Here is a 16,401-nt window from a genome sequence, read left to right on the forward strand (position 1 = left end):
TTACAATCTAGTCTTCTCGTTCCTCAGTCCACTCACCTGTGAAATAATTGCAGTGCTGACCTCTTCATGGGGCTGACTAAGGATCGAGAATGAACGGTCAGATTCACGGTCAACGTTATATATGCTATAGTCACTAAGGAGGAACGGGAAATTGTGATTCCCAGCCTGGGATGGTCAACGTTATATATACCATAGTCACTAAGGATGGACAGGAAATTGTGATGCCCGGTCTGGGACAAGATTGCAAGCTGGTTTCATATGTTTCTACTCCTTGGATAGCCTGTGCTCAAACTTCCTCAGAAAGAAAGGGGACTGGGACCTGGAGCTTTGATGTCCTGTTTGAAGCAGGACAGACAAGGCAGAGTCTCAGACAAGGAGGGAGAAGAAGGAATGTGCCACACCTCTGTGAAGTCACACTGGGAGGCTGGAGGTGTGGCTCAGGGTCAAGTGCTCATCTGACGCTTGGAGGCCCTGGGTTTGATTCCCAGCACTGTAAAAGAAACAATAGCATCTCAAAGCCCCATATTAGGTTATTTTGAAAGCTTGGTAATTATCACAAGAGACCTCAAAATCCTCAAGTTTCCGGGACATACGGTGATAGAAGAAAATGAGTGTGATCAGGTTGAGGGTGGCAGCTTAGGCTGCCTGTAACGCTAGGAACCACTTGGTGAACATGGCAATGGCCTGCTCGCTGACCCCACAATCTCTCATGCAATAGTTGTTCATGTGCTGAGCTTTTCCTTCCTTCCTTCCTTCCTTCCTCCCTTCCTTCCTTCCTTCCTCCCTTCCTTCCTCCCTTCCTTCCTTCCTTCCCTTCTTTTGAGATAGGCTTTCTATGTGTAACAGTCCTAACTAGCTCTTGTGAACCAGGCTGGCCTCAAACTCAGAGATCTGTCTGCCTCTGCCTCCCAAGTGCTGGGATTAAAGGCGTGTGCCACCACCACCACCGTCTGGCTTCGGTGTTTAGTTTTGTAAGAATACTTCCACTTTATTTATTTATTTTATCTTATTTATGCAGCCCTGGCTGTTCTGGAACTCCCCCTGTAAACCAGCCTAGCCTCGAAACTCAGAGATCCGCCTGCCTCTGCCTCCCAAGTGCTGAGATTAAAGATGTGCACCACCGCATCCAGCTTTACGTTCATATTCATGGAAAAATATATGTGCTCCATTTCTTTTTTAAAAAATATTTATTTATTATTTATTATGTATATAATAGTCTATCTGTGTGTATGCCGAAGGCCAGAAGAGGGCACCAGATCTTATTACAGATGGTTGTGAGCCACCATGTGGTTGCTGGGAATTGAACTCAGGACCTTTGGAATAGCAGGCAATACTCTTACCCACTGAGCCATCTCTCCAGCCCCTATGTGGTCCATTTCTGTGTGTTTGGTAGAACCTATCAAGATCTTAGGGAGAACCTAGGCAGAATAGGATAGGGACAAACATTCACTACAGAGTGCTTCTGTCCTCAACTCCCAACTGCTCAGAGAAGACCTCCCGGACAGCCAGTTCTGCCCAACAGCAGGGCCTCTGCACTTCTGTAATCCTAAACAAAGATGGGAGGGACACACCCCCACCCAGTAGACTGAGCCACTAAAGCTCTGAGGATCAGGAGAGACAAAGAGAGAGGGAAAACAGAGTGCTGACAGAGCCATTGGATGTCAGCTGCAGGACTATAAAGAGGGGATTCATAGAGGATGTGACAACAGATGGAGACCCAGACTGTGCAGAGGGAGCTGGGTGAGTAAGGCTTTCACGGTATCTTTGAGGAAGAACCAGTTTTCTCCTGCCTAGAGGTTAGAGCCTTTAAAGGTGGGGAGAAGTGGAGAACTTTGGTCAGTGGACAGTTTCAGTTGCTACCTTGAAGAGTCACCTATATGGCAATAACCGCTTCCCTTTGGGCACAGGGAGGTGCAATGGGTAGGAGATGCGGCTTATTTGGATGCTCCACAGCTTTGGTGTGGTGCTATATCAATCACCCAGGAATTGCCAGCCCTGCTATTGAGATGCTCACCCAGTATAGAGTCAATAGCAATACAGATGAGTATTGTGAGAAGTGTTGGGAAGTGAGGGAGACGTCAAAATCTGCAGACTGGAGAAGACAGAAAGGTAGGAGACAGAGGAGAAGATGAACATGCAGAATAGCAGGTCAATTTTGGTGCTTGGAAGACCACAGAAGATTCAAGTAGAGGTTGCCTTTTAATTGGGGCAGGTAAGGTAGGGAATTCTGATCCTACTGCCTGAATGACTAGATACACGGAGTATAGACATTTGTCAGAAAATTGATATTAGGATACGTTAGACCCAGGCAATGTTGTTTCTGAAGGCAAGCAGGTCAGAAGGTACATTTTATCAAAAGGTCCAATGCCTTTGCAGTCCTTCATCTGCATTCCTGGTATAATTTTACAGTGACTACATGCAAAAGGTTTGTTGTTGGAAAACCTGAGGTTTGGGTAATAGCACCAGAGCCAGAATCCTGAAAAAATCTGGGACTTCAAGCCTCTTTTCCTTTTTCTTGTGCCTTCTTACCTCACTACCCCCATCATGAAAGTCTTATCATTGATGTTATATCTTCCAGAAACTCTTCCAACCACCAAGATGGCTCAGACTAACCCCATGCCAGGGTCCTTGGGGCCATGGAAGGTAAGCTGATCCAATAACATGGAAAATGGAAAGATCCAACAGGCAGGGCTGAGGTGCTGCTGCACGGTAGTTGCCAGGTCGTGCTTGCTCCCTGACAGTGCCCATCCAACAAAAACCTGTTCCGGAGGAGGAAGGCTTCCAGGATGGGTGCCCCTGGATGTCCATGATGGGTGGGAGATGTACTTGTCTTGGCCAATTCAGACTTGCCGTTAGATCCCAAACAAGCCATGGGATTCAGGCCTCCCTACGCAGTCTGAGGTTGAGCTGAAGTGCCAGATCCCAGGCCTCTCACTGTTTCCCTAACATCGGACAGCTCTGAGGCAAGTTCACAGTTTTGGGAGCTTGCCAGATAAGGAAGCAAGTTCTAGTTGAAAAGACAAAAGATTTATTACAACCCCTTTATACTTTAGAAGCAAAGAAATAATCCTCAGGGTACTTTTAGGGAGTCCCAGAATCCTGGCCTCTAGGTCCTAAGGGTGCAGGACACTTGGTGGAATCAGGAGCTCACAAGGCCTTGGTCTGGTCAATTGATCTCTCCATTATCCCTAAAAGACCGTTCTTCTCATAAACTGCCTGAACATGTCACTGAGCAGCAGGGCTTATTCAACCCCCTTTTTGCCTTGTCTATACTGACCTTATTAAGGTATTCTAGACTGTGGCTAGTGATGAAAAAAAGTACAGGATAGCTGGGTGGTGGTGCACACACCTTTAATCCCAGCACTTGGGAGGCAGAGGCAAGCAGATCTCTTTGAGTTTGAGGCCAGCCTGGTCTACAAGAGCTAGCTCCAGGACAGGCTCCAAAGCTACAGAGAAACACTGTCTCGAAAAACCCAAAGGAAAAAACATTACAGGATAAATACAAGCTCTTAACTTGCACCTCTTTTCTTATTAGTGTACTTGGTTCTCTTTCTTGTTCCATTTCAATCCATTTCAGATAACCATCTATGATCAGGAAAACTTCCAGGGCAAGAGGATGGAGTTCACTAGTTCCTGCCCAAATGTCTCCGAGCGTAGTTTTGATAATGTCCGATCCCTCAAGGTGGAGTGTGGCGCGTGAGTATGGGCACCAACAGAGCTGACAGGCCTTTTTCAAGTCTCTTTAGACATGATACCATGAGTAAGGATATAGGAAATTGTTCCCCAGAAGTTAATCACTTCTTAGAGGCATCTTATTTCCTAAAGGAAATTGTTCCATGCTTAATTAAGTAACTCAAAGCTAGGAATGATGATGTTCATATCTTGGTAATATACTTGCATCAGGGCAGGACAATGACAGTAATTGAATCTGTGCTTTGGAAGTGCATAGGCCACGCCTTTTGATTCCTTCACAACAGGCACAGAAGCCTGTTTATCTTGCCCATAGAAAATAAGGAGAAGGGAATTATTCTTTCTTCCTTTTGATTTTTTTGAGACAGGGTTTGTGTACTCTTGACTGTCCTGGAACTAGCTCTGGCCTCTGCCTACCTCTGCCTCCAGAGTACTGGGATTAAAGGCATGCACCACCACCACTACCACCTGACTTGAAGGGAAATTCTTGTGAATGACAGAGTTTTTTTGTATGCTTTTTTTTTTTTTGGTTTTTCGAGACAGGGTTTCTCTGTGGCTTTGGAGCCTGTCCTGGAACTAGCTCTGTAGACCAGGCTGGTCTCGAACTCACAGAGATCCGCCTACCTCTGCCTCCCGAGTGCTGTATGCTTGTTTTTTTGAGATAGGGTTTCTCCGTAGCTTTAGAGCCTGTCCTGGAACTAGATCTTGTAGACCAGGCTGGCCTCAAACTCAGAGAGATCCCCCTGCCTCTGCCTCCCGAGTGCTGGGATTAAAAGCGAGTGCCGCCACCACCACCTGGCTGAGTAAGAGATTTTATGACACAGATGTTTTGTCCCAGAGCAGACACTGTTAGTTAATTTCTCTATTAAAGGAATGAAATCCCAAGGATCTAGAAACACATTAGTTCTCAGTGTTCCAGAAATCTCTTGATTGTCAATCTTGGTGAGAGATTCTCTAGCAGGCCTAGGTGTGAACCTATACTAGTACTCTTGGTCCATGAAGAGTGGCTTTGATGTGACCAAGCTTCCACAAGCCGCTCAGTACCAAAACAGAAAACACTTTAAGACATCTTCAATATATAAGATTCAGTGGTTAACAGCTTAACTAGAATGCTCCATTCAGGTAAAAGTATGGAAAGCAAAAGGAAGAACCCTTAAAGTAACAAAGAAACAAGTACAGATACCTATCCCATCATGCTTTTGCTCTTAGGAAAAGGCTTACAAGATCTAGAGCCAAAGAAATGGTCAATGAGTCATCATCAATCTTAAGTCCAGGTCACTAGAATGGAAACAGCTTTGTTAAAATACACATTGCTAGGTAAAGAGAATCTTCAGTGAGTAATTTCAAATTACATTTACAAAACTGTTTGATCAAATTAGGAGCATTCATTACCTAGGGCTTTGTGACTGACTAGGTATTTTATCCCACTATGAACTCATCTAACAAGAGAGACCTTCTCTCCAAGGCCATATACCATTACCTATCTTTGGCAGCTGGATTGGTTATGAACATACCAGCTTCTGTGGACAACAGTTTATCCTGGAGAGAGGGGAATACCCTCGATGGGATGCCTGGAGTGGGAGCAATGCCTATCACATTGAGCGTCTCATGTCCTTCCGCCCTATCTGTTCAGCGGTGAGTCTCAAATTTTGACTTTTTTTTTTTGCATGTGAGTGGGGTAAAGATGAGGTCAGACTGACATTTGTTTGCTTCTGTTGATTATGTTGAATGTAACAGGAAGGATGAAAGTAACGAGTAACACTGTTCCCTTCCTTTAAATCTATGACTTGATTTCCCCCCTTATGCTAAAAAGGGACTTCTTATAGAGGTAGGAAGCACATACTCAGACCCAACGTGCTATAGGACAACCAGTGAGAAACCACTTACCCTGTAGTACAAAGTAAATTTATGGCCAGTTAAATTGCAATGTGGTAAGACTTCACTAAAGAAACAGGCTGATTTATCTCTAGTGCTAGTACTAGCGTTTTGGGAACCTATTCTCTTTGCTCAGCCTAGATATAGCAGGGAAGGCCTTGGACTTTCCCCAAAGAAATGTGCCTTAAGTGTAGAGTAGATGGGGGAGTGAGGTGAGGGAGGGTAAGTGGAGGGAATAGGAGGAGGGGAGAGAAAAAAATAAAACAAAAAAACCCAGGGTGGCCGGGCGGTGGTGGCACACGCCTTTAATCCCAGCACTCGGGAGGCAGAGGCAGGCGGATCTGTGTGAGTTTGAGACCAGCCTGGTCTACAGAGCTAGTTCCAGGACAGGCTCCAAAACCACAGAGAAACCCTGTCTCGAAAAATCAAAAAAAAACAAAAAAAAAACAAAAAACAAAAAACAAAACAGGGTGATGCTTAAGTACATCTTCAGCAAGTAGAAACTGAATAAGCGGGTCTTCTAGTGTTGCTTATCTGCATTGGTAAGTAAATTTTGTTGTTTTTCAAGACAGGGTTTCGCTGTAGCTTTGGAGCCTGTCCTGGAACTCGCTCTGTAGACCAGGCTGGCCTCGAACTCACAGAGATCCCCCTGACTCTGCCTCCCAAGTGCTGGGATTAAAGGCGTGCGCCACCACCACCTGGCGATAAGTAAAATTTTAACACCAGGCACTATTTAACAACGGATCAGGCTGCATTCTAAACTGAATCTGAAAATAAAACTTAAGTCTATTTTTAAAACGATGTAACATTCTTATGAGATATACTATGTGCAAATGGGGAAGAAACACTCCTAATCTGTTTCAAAGGACTGTAATTACTTCTTGCACTACTTTGGTCACATTTAAAATGAGTAATTTCCTTCTTTAAACATAGGCACCAAATCATTCTTTCAGTTCCTTAAATATCCAATTTTCCATTAAGCTCTCATTTAGGATATAGTTGAACTGGCCAAACTTGGTCATCTTTTCTAATTTTGAAAATACTTTTCTGTTGCCATTTTCTCAGTATTGACAAAAGTATCTGACATGACTTAAATACAGTTTTCATTCAGCTCATGTCAGACAGAGAGCAAAGTGGCAGAAATATGTATTTAGAAAAATGTCAAAGGCAGATCACAGCAGCTGTCCAAAAAAATAATTTTCGTACAGGAATAGGGTGTGCAGCGAAGCTACTGCTTGCTTCAGTGCCCAGTCTCCACACGCTTCCCCCTCCAACATGGTGACCCCAGCAGGAAGTGAATGCCCCCATCAGGCTGCACTTAGTCTCAGAGAGCTGGGCATGGTAGTGTACATACTTCCAGCACCCAGAAAACTTGAAGACAGTCTTGAATATTAAGTTTTTTTTTTAAGTTTAAACAGAAACAGACCAACAATTAGATTTTTTTTGAGACAGGGTTTCTTTGTGTAACAGTTCTGACTGTCCTGGAACTAACTCTTGTAGACCAGGCTGGCTTCAAACCCAAGAGATCCACTTGCATCTGAATCCTGAACGCTGGGATTAAAGGCGTGCACCAAAACCTCCCCGCTGATTAGATTTCTATGGACAGAAAATGGTCCTGATATTGGGAGTGACATTTGTCTGTGCTAGCTTTTAAAAACATTCTCTTTTGATTCTTCTCATCAAGTTAGATATGAATACCTCTGAACCTAAATCATGTACTTTATTGGGGAGGTTACTAGAAACAAAAATGCAAGCACACAGGTACTGTTTTATACACAGTGAGATCTTGCTGGGCCTGTAGATAAACAATTGTACAGCATGGGTGAGGCCCTGGATTAGATCATGGACAGCAGTAACAAAAACAGGTGACTATTATTTTTTAATGCATCTTTATTTTACACTCTTTTAATGTGTAGCCCAGGCTGGCCTCAAACTCATGATCCTCCTGCCTCTTCCTCCTTCAGCAAATACTACTGACATTCACCACCAGAACCGGCTATTTTACAGTCTTATATTGGTTAAATTAAAAAATCATACCAGTAGATTTTGCCAGTAGGCAAGAAAGTGTTTCAATTTTTAGGAAAAAATAGCAATAGAATAACTAATAAGGTTTTACGTTCTGAGTTATAGAATCATAAAGAGTCTAAGATTACCATCTTTGAGAAAGAGAATTTTATTGGACGCCAGTGGGAGATCTGTGATGACTACCCTTCCTTGCAAGCCATGGGTTGGTTTAATAATGAAGTTGGTTCCATGAAGATACAATGTGGGGCGTAAGTACATGTGAATGTTAAGATGCCAAGGGTTTACTAGATTCCATACACTGGCACCCTAACTACTGGCATAATATTGCTGTAATTCTTTCTCCAGCTACTGCTTGTTTTGCTTTCTTCCACTAAGTAAAAGCTTTTATAGACAACCAAAATTTTCACAATTAAAGCCAATCATTTGTAGTCATACCACACTCAGTAAACAAAAATGACATGTTTTCTAATACTCCCACCCTGCAACCCAGTACCAGTTTGGGGGTCTATGTCAGGTTCTTAACCACATTTAATAATGTAATAATATTGAATATTTGAAATTTTCTAGCTGGGTTTGCTACCAGTATCCTGGATATCGTGGTTACCAGTACATCTTGGAATGTGACCATCATGGAGGAGACTACAAACACTGGAGAGAATGGGGATCTCATGCCCAGACTTTCCAGATCCAATCAATTCGCCGTATCCAACAATAGTGGATTAAAAGTTCCAGATTTCCTCAAGTATGAAACCTTGATAAGCACTCTAGGCTTTATGTTCTACTCAGACAATGCTTCCAAATGTTAGCTGCTAAAATCCATAATAAATGTCATTAAAAAAAAATCAAAAACCATCCTCGGAGAGACTGAATCAACTACCACACACAAATCCCTCTTGTGGCTGACATTTTAAAGATAGTCTTAATAAAACCCCAAATTCCCAACCCAGGTAGTGGTGGTGCATAACTTTAGTCCCAGTACTCTAAAGGCAAAGGAAGGAGGATTGAGTTCAATTGACGTCAGCCTGGTCTATAGTGCTTGTTTTATGATAGACAGAGCTACACAGAAAAACCATCTTGGAAAACAAACTCAAAATACCCTTGTATGTACTTGTCAATTATTTGCCAGGACAAGGACAATATTCCTATACCAAATAACGCAAATACTATCACTCTGCATATTTTCTCCCTATCTCCACTATTCTAATAATCTAAAAAATTTCCCAACTTTTTAAGAATTAAGAAATTTTGGTTAAGAGATCCTTTTGCAGAGGATCCTTGGTTTCCAGCACCCACTTGAGGTGGTTCAGACTTAAATCCAGATCCAGGGATCTGTGTCTCTGGTCTCCGTAGGCACCTATATATACACCTCACCATGCCCATTAAAAATCCTTTAAAGTTATAAAAAAACAACACTCTCTGGAAGGCAGTAAGACACCTCAAAGATTATTCAGAGAAAAAGATGGGCAAAGTCACACCTTAAATCCGAGCTCTTGGGAGGCAGAGATCATCTGTGAGCTTGAGGCCAGCCTGGTCTACATAGTGAGTCCAGGACATTCAGAGCTACATAGCAAGACTGCCACAAGAAAAGAGACATACTGTGTTCTTTGCACAATCAACCTTTGAAAATTGTCAATGTCACCATCTTAAGCTTCCAGTGAAGAATTAAAAAATTAAAGTACACATAAAAAAATAACACAAACACCTCAAAAACTTGAAATTTTTTATTCAACAATGTACACTTATTGTCTTATTTGATCTACAAATCTCTCAAGTTTTTCTGATAAAATAAGTAAATCTGAGTATGGTTGTAGAGTGTAATTTTGTATTTTTAAAACACTGAACATTAAGTAAGACATTGATAAAGGAAGATCATCATGTAACTGATACTTCCTTGAAATCCATTAACATCAGCAACAGCTTTAGTAAATACCTAAGCAGTTAGTTATTTAGCAAAACAGTAAATTTCTGGCCACTGTTCATCTATCTAGAAAATACCTATTTTTATTTTTTAAACTGGGCAAAATACTGAAGAAATTTTTCAGAGGGAGAAGGGCAAACACCTAACGTAACTGTAATTTACTAATTATTCTTTCCCCAAATTAAAGGCAACCCAGCTCCTAAGTAAATGTCTGTGCACACAATACAGAGATTATACTTCTCCAATACATTTGCTATGTTGTTGCCATGCAGGCCAGTCTAGCTTTGAACTCGTAATTTTCCTGCTTCAGCCTCTGGTCGCCAGAATTGCACGTGTGCACCACAAAACCTAGCTACCAGTATGCTCTAAGACTGGATTTAAATGAACTATTGACAGATGCTAAAGAGTACTGAAAGCCATCCATGCTGTTTGCTACTACCTGTGTTTATAAGGCTATGCATTATAGACCACATTTTGGACATCTTACTATTTAGTTATTAACTTCCACTATGAGAAGTTTTGCTGTCTTTTCAAAGTCAACAACACACACCAAGAAGAGAAGTATATCCTCTTTTAGATATAGACAAAGCTATGAAATGAAGTATCTCATATATAAGAGCCTGGGGAAAACACCATCGGCAGTATCTTCTACCCAACTCTCCTACAAATAAATGCCCTATGGAAATTATTTGTTAAAAGATGAATAATAACAAGGTCTGGCTAGCACATCTGTACAACCTTAAGTGCACACTTCCTGTCAAGTGAAGCTACTTAGTACATGCAACTGCACTGAATAGACCTAATGTGCCCGATTTATAAACTTGTTCTCATCAGCTTGGCATTTAAAAAAAAACCTTTAACAACTTAATAATTTTGATAAACTATCCAGTCCAATTTATGCTAGAATAAAGGTTAAAGGGGGGGGGGGTTATCCTACCTTTAAACCAGCTTTAAAATATAACATTGTCACAGAGCTTTGTATGGCAAAGTTTTTCCTTCATTTCAGCTTGATTGACTTTCCATTTCTTTTTCATATTCAAAATTTCACTGAGAAGAGCACTGGATCCAATGGTTTATAAAGCCGATACAACTGCCCTGTTTCAAGAAAAGCCCTTTAATAGATGCAAGTCAAGCTCTCATTTCAACTGAACTTTATTCAACGGGTGCCAGTGCCAGTTTTCCTCCCTTTACTTCCACTGATGAACTAGTCCAGAATTGATGAGCTAGTCCAGAACTCTGAACATGTTTCCAAAGATGGTAAAGCTAAGAACAGCAAAATAATGACTTTTGGTAATGACACACAAATTAAACTTTCAAAACATGTGCATAGCTTTATTCATCTACTGAGATCTAACCTTTTCACGGAGCTTCGGCAAAACTGAGTGTGCAAAATGCATTTCTAAAACGTAATGCAAGCAAAGCTTTTCACATTTACACTGGCAGGAAATACAGAAACTAACAAGTCACATTAGGGAGACTTCAGATCTGTTTTTGTTTTTTAATGACAAGAATTGCACAGTTTATTATTGAGACAATTGTTGCAGACATGAATATCTAAATTTTCTAAGCAAGGTGCTTTAACAATAATAATTTTTGTTGTTTAAAAGAGCCAAAAATTTTGGATCAAAGCTCACTAAGAATCCCCAATTAACGTGGACTCCCATCATCTTCCTGTATTTTGCAAACAATGCTTTTAATAACACCTTTCATAACACTAAGGAGACAGCAAGCTGAAACTTTCAAAGAGCACAAAGAAATGGTGTCATCACATTACTTGAAGGTGGTGCTGGGGGTGGGGTAGGTAGTGAAGAATCCTTTTTACTATTTCCCACTATAGACCAGCCACTAACAGACTTAAAAAAAGGGGGGAGGGGTAGTGAGGGAAGAGAAACTACTGAAAAGCAAGTCACTTCCCCAGTTTATAAAAGAGTTCCAGTTTGACAAGATCTATGACTTTAAACAGAGAGCACCAGTTGGGCAATAGAATGAGCATTTCAACTGCATAAAAATCAGTGAGGTGGTAAGAACCATCAGCATCTCAGGCATTACTACATGGCCTTTCCAAAGTTAATATACATGCAAGGCACACCGATAGAAAAATAGATCTCTGGCCAACAAATATATTAAGTAAGCAAATTAAAATTTTGGCTCTGTAATATTGGCAACATCAAAATATAACCAGATAGCTTTGGACCACACATCTTTCTCATATTCCTCCACCTCATTTGGTGTCCCTCCCCTACAGACTTTTTGGGTTTTTTTCTCCTTCATGTTTGACTATGTGCTTGAGAAGATTTTTCCTTTGTCAAGTAGCATTCTTATACTTTGTTTACCTTTGTTAAGTGAAATATACACTAGAGAAGCAGAATAGTTGGGAGCTTAAGACTAAATATGACTGGTTCAGGGCAGTCATTACTTTTCTGATGCAAATTAAAAAAAGCCAGCTTACTGACAAAAAAGAAAAATTACTTCCTTTAATCCTTCCCAATTCTTTGAAGAAGAGAGAGAATAATAGAAACAAAGCTAAGGTTTAAACAATTTTCAGTAGTAGAAGACACTTTAAGGCCAAAAAGTATAATATTAACCAAAAGTTTATTTCCTAAGTTACTGTCCCCTTCATAGGTCAACACAAACTAGACTGACTCACTCCTGAAGAGAATTATAAACTCTGCTCATCACTTGTTAGTGGCTGTGCTAGAGAAAAGGTATTAAAGCAACCTATGGTATATAGTAATGTTAAAAAGTGCATCACATTCTTGATTTTCAGTTTCCCATAGCAGCAGCAGCAGGCGTAATCTAAGACAAAACAGTTGTTTTCATTCTAAAGATGCAACAATACCTAATGAAATGTATTCAAGATTGTGAAAAAAGTATCTACAAAAGATAAATGCAAAGACTCAATAGACAAATAGAACTTAAGGTATTCGTTCATATTTACATATTAAAACCACTTTGTTAACACCAAAATCTTTACAATTAGCAAAAGAAATGTGCATTTTAAGAATAAAACAGATGTCACTAAAGCAGTGTCCATTTTGGAGCCTTTGTTTAGCACCTGAGGAAAAGGGATATATGTGGAAAGCTGTTATAATGTTGATGTAAGCTGGTTTGGTCTGTAGATCACAGCTGATTTACAGCAAAAGCAAGACTAGGGGAAAACCACTTGTAGCTTTTATAACAAGGCTACTAAAAAAGACACCACAATGTTATAAAACGGCTTCAGAACCTTGGACAGGAGAAAGTTTTCTAAATAGTCAGTCTGAACCAGCAATCCCACTACAGCTCAGGGTGTCTGTTAAGTTTCCAGGCCTTTACTATATGATAGTCCTTGTAACACAAAAGTAATAAATTACTGATGGTTTGTTGGGCATTCATTTTATTGACAGAAAGCTCCAAACTCTCACACTACTGCTGGCATCTAATAATTGCTTCCAAGACCTTTCTTTCTCTACTCAGTAAATCAGCACTTGAAATGGAATTAATGATTTATCTATCACTCTTTTACACCAACACAGAACGACCTTGCTTCTAACACATCTAAGTGTTTCTAAACACTAATTTATAGAACTAATCTCCTGTGTACTTCTGGCCAGCTTTAAGGAGCTACTCATGCTTCTAGGCTTGTCCTGTGCACACTTTCCAAACTACTAGGGTATGGATAAAATAAGCAAACCCCACCTTTTCTTATAGATAGTCCTATCAAACTCCACCCTGGCAAGCATACATCAACAGGATATTGTCCTTCACATGTATTTGATTCATTACACTGTAATAGTTGGTCAGGAATTGTGTCATTTGAAGACATGGTCGAGTGGCATTAAACCCTTAGCAATTTGAGCAAGAAGTGACTTACATACCCCAATGGACAGCCTTTTAAATTGAGCCAAGTCTTAACGGGTAGAAGTTTACATTTCACACCAAAACAAACAAAAAACCAAACAAAAACAAAAGGAAAAAACTTTTGGTGAGGATTGGAAACAGCCTAACAACCAACTGTGAAACTGCTGCTGCTGTGTCCTAGTTTGTGAATGACTACTATGCCTATTCTCTAAATAGAAACTGTCACTAAAGAAAAAGAAATCATAGCACTTGTATGATTTATGAACAATTTGCAGATTCTGAGTGGTAACTAACGAAGTAGATGGAGGACAGCAGAAAGCTCTCACTAACAAGTCTCTAGATATTGGCTATCCCTCCTAGAAAGTAGAGAAGGGCAGGCTACTACAGACACCATAAACACACTTTATTGATGTGAAGGTTCATTACTAAGGTCAGAGGAAACACTATGCAATTAACTTCAGGTTGTTGAAGTGGGGGTAAATAGAAAGATAAATACACCCTGTCTTTTGTTGGGAAGGAAGATTATTCAAGACATTTCACACAAAGTGAGTGGTATGTGACGCAAAACCCACAATCAAGACAAACTGAAAAAGAAATCATCACCCATAATTAGTTTCCTAGCTATTAAAAAAATAGGTCATGATTTCATCCTTAGTGCCATTTTTTCTAGTACTACCCTTTAAGGATTTAAACCACCCGACTTTATTCCGTGTAATGAAAACTAATGGCACAAAATAAATACAAGTTTCATTCTCTGAATACTAATATAATGTCTTACACATTCATTTACTAATTTAGTATCTTTATCTTTCCCTCACACAAGCACCCCAACATACATACATCCACACACACACAACTTTTCAGTCTTTTAAATGGAGGGATGTTAAAAATCCCCTCTAGACTGTATTTGGTTTATGCTACAGTACTAATACTCTGAGTTGAAAGAAAATTCTTTATACCAACAACATACTGTTATTTAAATGTGCTAAATTAATCACAGCTGATGTTTCTTTAGAAGCTTACACAAAAATAATCAGAAAACAGATGAACTTGTAAGACTTTTTTTTTAATAAGTGCTCTGTAAGGAATTGTGTGAGGACCTAAGGAGAAATATTGAGACAAGTATCAAACAGCACAAAGGAGATCTGTCCCAAAGTCCTGCTTGTACTGAGGCAATTAAGTCCATTAACCCAATGTCCAAAAAATACTGACAGTTAATATGATGGGCCACTAGGGATCCCAGAAAGGTGAAAGACATTTAATAATTACTCTATATACCTCTTAATCATATCAATCAAGAAAATTTCAGTAGAGAAATCAAAGTGAAATGTTGCATTGTTTCATTTAGAAATGAGATTCTCAACCTTTGGACAAACAGAGAAGGGATACATTCTCTTTAGCTTCTCTGAACTCTGAACAGAGGCCTGAAAGATATGGAAAGGGAATTATGAAAGAGAAGGCTTTTAAAGGTAGCATTATTTCTAAGTTTAAAAGCCAAATTCGGGAAATTGGAATTTTTCTTTCCATTATGATTATGTTCATTCAACCTTGTATGCTACAAACCAAGGAAGTTGTTTTGTAATTTGTGAAACAGAAGAACTTTAAAATTCCAGACAAGCAAAATGACATTTAAAAAAAGACTGGGGTAAGGATTTGGCCCTAAGGCGACAAGTGGTTACACAAGGCAATTAAACACACAGCAGAACTTTAAAACCTATAAAACAAACTGGAGCCTCTTTTTTCTTTAATCAACCTTTTTAAAAAACTTTTTGAAATTTTTTATTAAAAAAAAAAAAACAAACACAGACTTTTTTCAGTTCAGTATGTGGTGTGTTGCATTTTCCAGTTTGTTCAATGCTTTAAAGCTCAAGGATGCCGCACTTTGAATTGTACACGGGCCTGAAGCATCCTAGCTTTTGGCAAGCAGGCAGGAGACTCAACAACAAAAAAATGAAAAAAAAAAAAAAATTTCAAAATAGAACAAAGCACTAAATGTAGGGCACATCTGTAAACATATTATACATTTGAAAATTACAATATCAGTAAAAGTGATACAGTTTACAGGTGAAATGAAACTATCTGAAACTGGCCTACCACAAGTTTCTGAACCTGGACTGATACAATAAGTTATTATATATATTATGTATAAAAAGTTTTGTTTACATCAAGTGGAATTGGCAATCCATGCTTATACTTTTTAAAAATCTAAGCAGGGCAGAAATCCAGACTAAAAAGTATTTTTCTCTGCAGTAAATCAAATAGCTTGTTTCGTGAAGTATTTGTTAAAAACCTGAAATAATTAACAAAACCAGAAAATCCACCTATACTACAATTGCTCAAAAACTGGACATTTCTTAGAAAACAAATAGAGTAAAAAGTACTTTCTCCCCCAAACATGTCTAGGGGATCCAGTCTGCCTGTTAGAAGACTGCAACTCTATAAATGCCCTGCTATTTTAACTTGTATTTGACAAACATGGATACACTGATTTCTCTGTATGTGTCTATGTGTGTGATGTGATGCATCAGGCCAGAGAACTTGTTATTATGCCACTAACATCACCCAGTCTTAAATTGGACCCTTAGTTTCTACACACACACACACACACACAAAATACACACACACACAACACACACATACACACGCTCACTTTTTTTTAGCATGCTATACACAAGCTGCAGCGCAACAGGATGGTAATGTGATGGTAAGACAGGGCTAATGCTCTTTTCTGCCCCAAACAAAATTTCCAGATTTTTCACATTTTTCTTAAAAAAAAAAAAAAAAAAAACAAAAACCAAAAAACCCCATCTTGCTCTAATGATAAAATATATTAAGATATAATTAGTAGCTAGTAAGCTCAGAAAGTAGAATTTGCATGAACACGCCTTCTACAAGCAGTGTTTATTACCTCCTCACTGGCTAAAAACATTTTTTTAAGAACTTTTTTTCCTTTAGATTTTGCTGAGAAACTGAAATTAAAAAAATTTACAGAAAAATACATGTTTCGCTTAGATGTTTGATGAAAAACAAGAGTACACACTTAGTGTTAGTGA

At 39.5% G+C, this 16,401-nt stretch overlaps 1 protein-coding gene across 2 annotated transcripts; it reads left to right on the top strand.

Moving 5' to 3' along the window:
- The first annotated feature begins 1,709 nt into the window (after positions 1 to 1,709).
- Positions 1,710 to 8,305, top strand: Cryba1 (crystallin beta A1). 2 transcript variants are annotated; one of them, XM_041665609.1, is made up of 6 exons: positions 1,710 to 1,740; positions 2,579 to 2,643; positions 3,578 to 3,696; positions 5,184 to 5,325; positions 7,696 to 7,838; positions 8,158 to 8,305. In XM_041665609.1, the coding sequence occupies exons 1-6, from the start codon at positions 1,710 to 1,712 to the stop codon at positions 8,303 to 8,305; spliced, it is 648 nt and encodes a 215-aa protein (XP_041521543.1). The 2 variants fall into 2 exon arrangements, with proteins under 2 accessions (XP_041521543.1, XP_041521544.1); XM_041665610.1 differs by lacking the exons at positions 5,184 to 5,325; positions 8,158 to 8,305 and having other exon boundaries at positions 7,696 to 7,822.
- Positions 8,306 to 16,401: the final 8,096 nt, after the last annotated feature.

This window comes from Microtus oregoni, unplaced genomic scaffold (assembly GCF_018167655.1).
Source record: "Microtus oregoni isolate MIOR12 unplaced genomic scaffold, Mior012 000015F_ref0000493, whole genome shotgun sequence".
Lineage (NCBI taxonomy): Eukaryota > Metazoa > Chordata > Mammalia > Rodentia > Cricetidae > Microtus > Microtus oregoni.